This window comes from Amphimedon queenslandica, unplaced genomic scaffold (assembly GCF_000090795.2).
Source record: "Amphimedon queenslandica unplaced genomic scaffold, v1.1 AMPQUscaffold_3935_Cont24077, whole genome shotgun sequence".
NCBI classification, from domain to species: Eukaryota; Metazoa; Porifera; class Demospongiae; order Haplosclerida; family Niphatidae; genus Amphimedon; species Amphimedon queenslandica.
In genome coordinates, this window is record NW_003555744.1 from 1 (window position 1) to 1,463 (window position 1,463).

Genomic DNA, 1,463 nt, shown 5'->3' on the forward strand with positions numbered 1-1,463 from the left:
GGTATACGTCAAATGCTCTCATTAAATATTCATCATAAGAATTACTTACTTTATTGTAATATTATCATTACTAATTATCATTACATATTCAATACACATTGTATCTACTACTGTCTACATGTACTTACTGAGTTCAATAACTGCTGTATCACTTATTGTTGTAAAAACATCTCTCTTTCCTCCAAACTCAATTATCCAGTTAGTAGTTGGGGTCACACTCCACACTGAGAGAGAATGCCAGTATCTCTTAGTGACATTGTCTGGTAGATTAATCTATAAATTAAAATGATAATAATTAATTTGTGTATGATGTATTAATTGATTTGATATCTGGTTAATAAACACAATAACTAACTGACAGTTTTATAGTCTGCACAGTGTGTTTTATGTAACACAAAGATCACATAATAAAATTAATAATACACAATATATTAATAGACAAGTATACACAACTGAGTCTGTTATTATATCATGTGAGTCCTCAATTAAGAACTTACTAAGTGTCTGCATGTACACACATACACATACACATACTAATGACACACTAACACACATACATGTACATCTATACATGCATACACATATAAAGCTACATGTAAAGCATGCATAATTGCTCACACACATACACACACATGTACATGTTACATGTACACATGATGTACGTGTTAGTACACACATACACATATTAAAACATATGCACACATACACACAAATACATGTATGTACATACACAATGTACACAATGTATATAAAATACAATTTATTTTAATTCCAGCATTGACACTCTATCAATTGTGAATCCATCTTAACACACACACATACAGACACATGTGTATTGACACATATTGTAGGTAAAGAAACAAACACAAAATGACACAAACACACATTCACACTAAAAATAGTCACACACACACATACTGAATACCAGCATTATTCATCAGTAGTTTTCATTGAGTATCATAATATGTACATGTACATTACAAACCTCACGAGTTACAAATTTAGTTAATCACTTTGTTTCATTATCAAGCATCATAATATAATACTTACCAGTTCTTTCCATTTTCTTTTGTTAATGTCCAGTAACCATACATCATAGACAAGATCTCCACCCACCACTAGTAAGTGTGGTCCTGAACTAGTGGTAATCAGTACACTGGAATGACCCCATCTTCCCTTGGGCCATTGTACTGATCCTCCAGGATTAGGTACTTCTAATATATCCTGTAAGAATAATAAATAATTTGCAATTAAAGGAATCTCAGAATCAAAACCCATCCTACAGTATTAACTCACCACTGATGTCTTAGTGAAACTTATCATATACAGTTTATTACTAAATCCATTATCAGTTTCACCTCCGAACATTACCGCAGTGTTATTAGTAACTGGTGTTAGAGTGAAGGAATTACTAGGAGGTGGTCTGTCCCCAGTAATAACAGGAGATATCCATTGATCTAATA

The 1,463-nt window shown here is 32.1% G+C and overlaps 1 protein-coding gene across 1 annotated transcript; it reads right to left on the reverse strand.

Moving 5' to 3' along the window:
- Positions 1-128: 128 nt before the first annotated feature.
- On the reverse strand, positions 129-1,388 carry LOC109592787 (uncharacterized; the record flags this gene model as incomplete). The annotated part of the gene is made up of 2 exons (XM_020008151.1): positions 1,051-1,388; positions 129-273 (listed from the first exon to the last, which is right to left on the reverse strand). Coding segments are annotated over exons 1-2 (373 nt in total), but the record flags the coding sequence as incomplete, so codon positions are not given.
- Between the last annotated feature and the right edge of the window lie 75 nt (positions 1,389-1,463).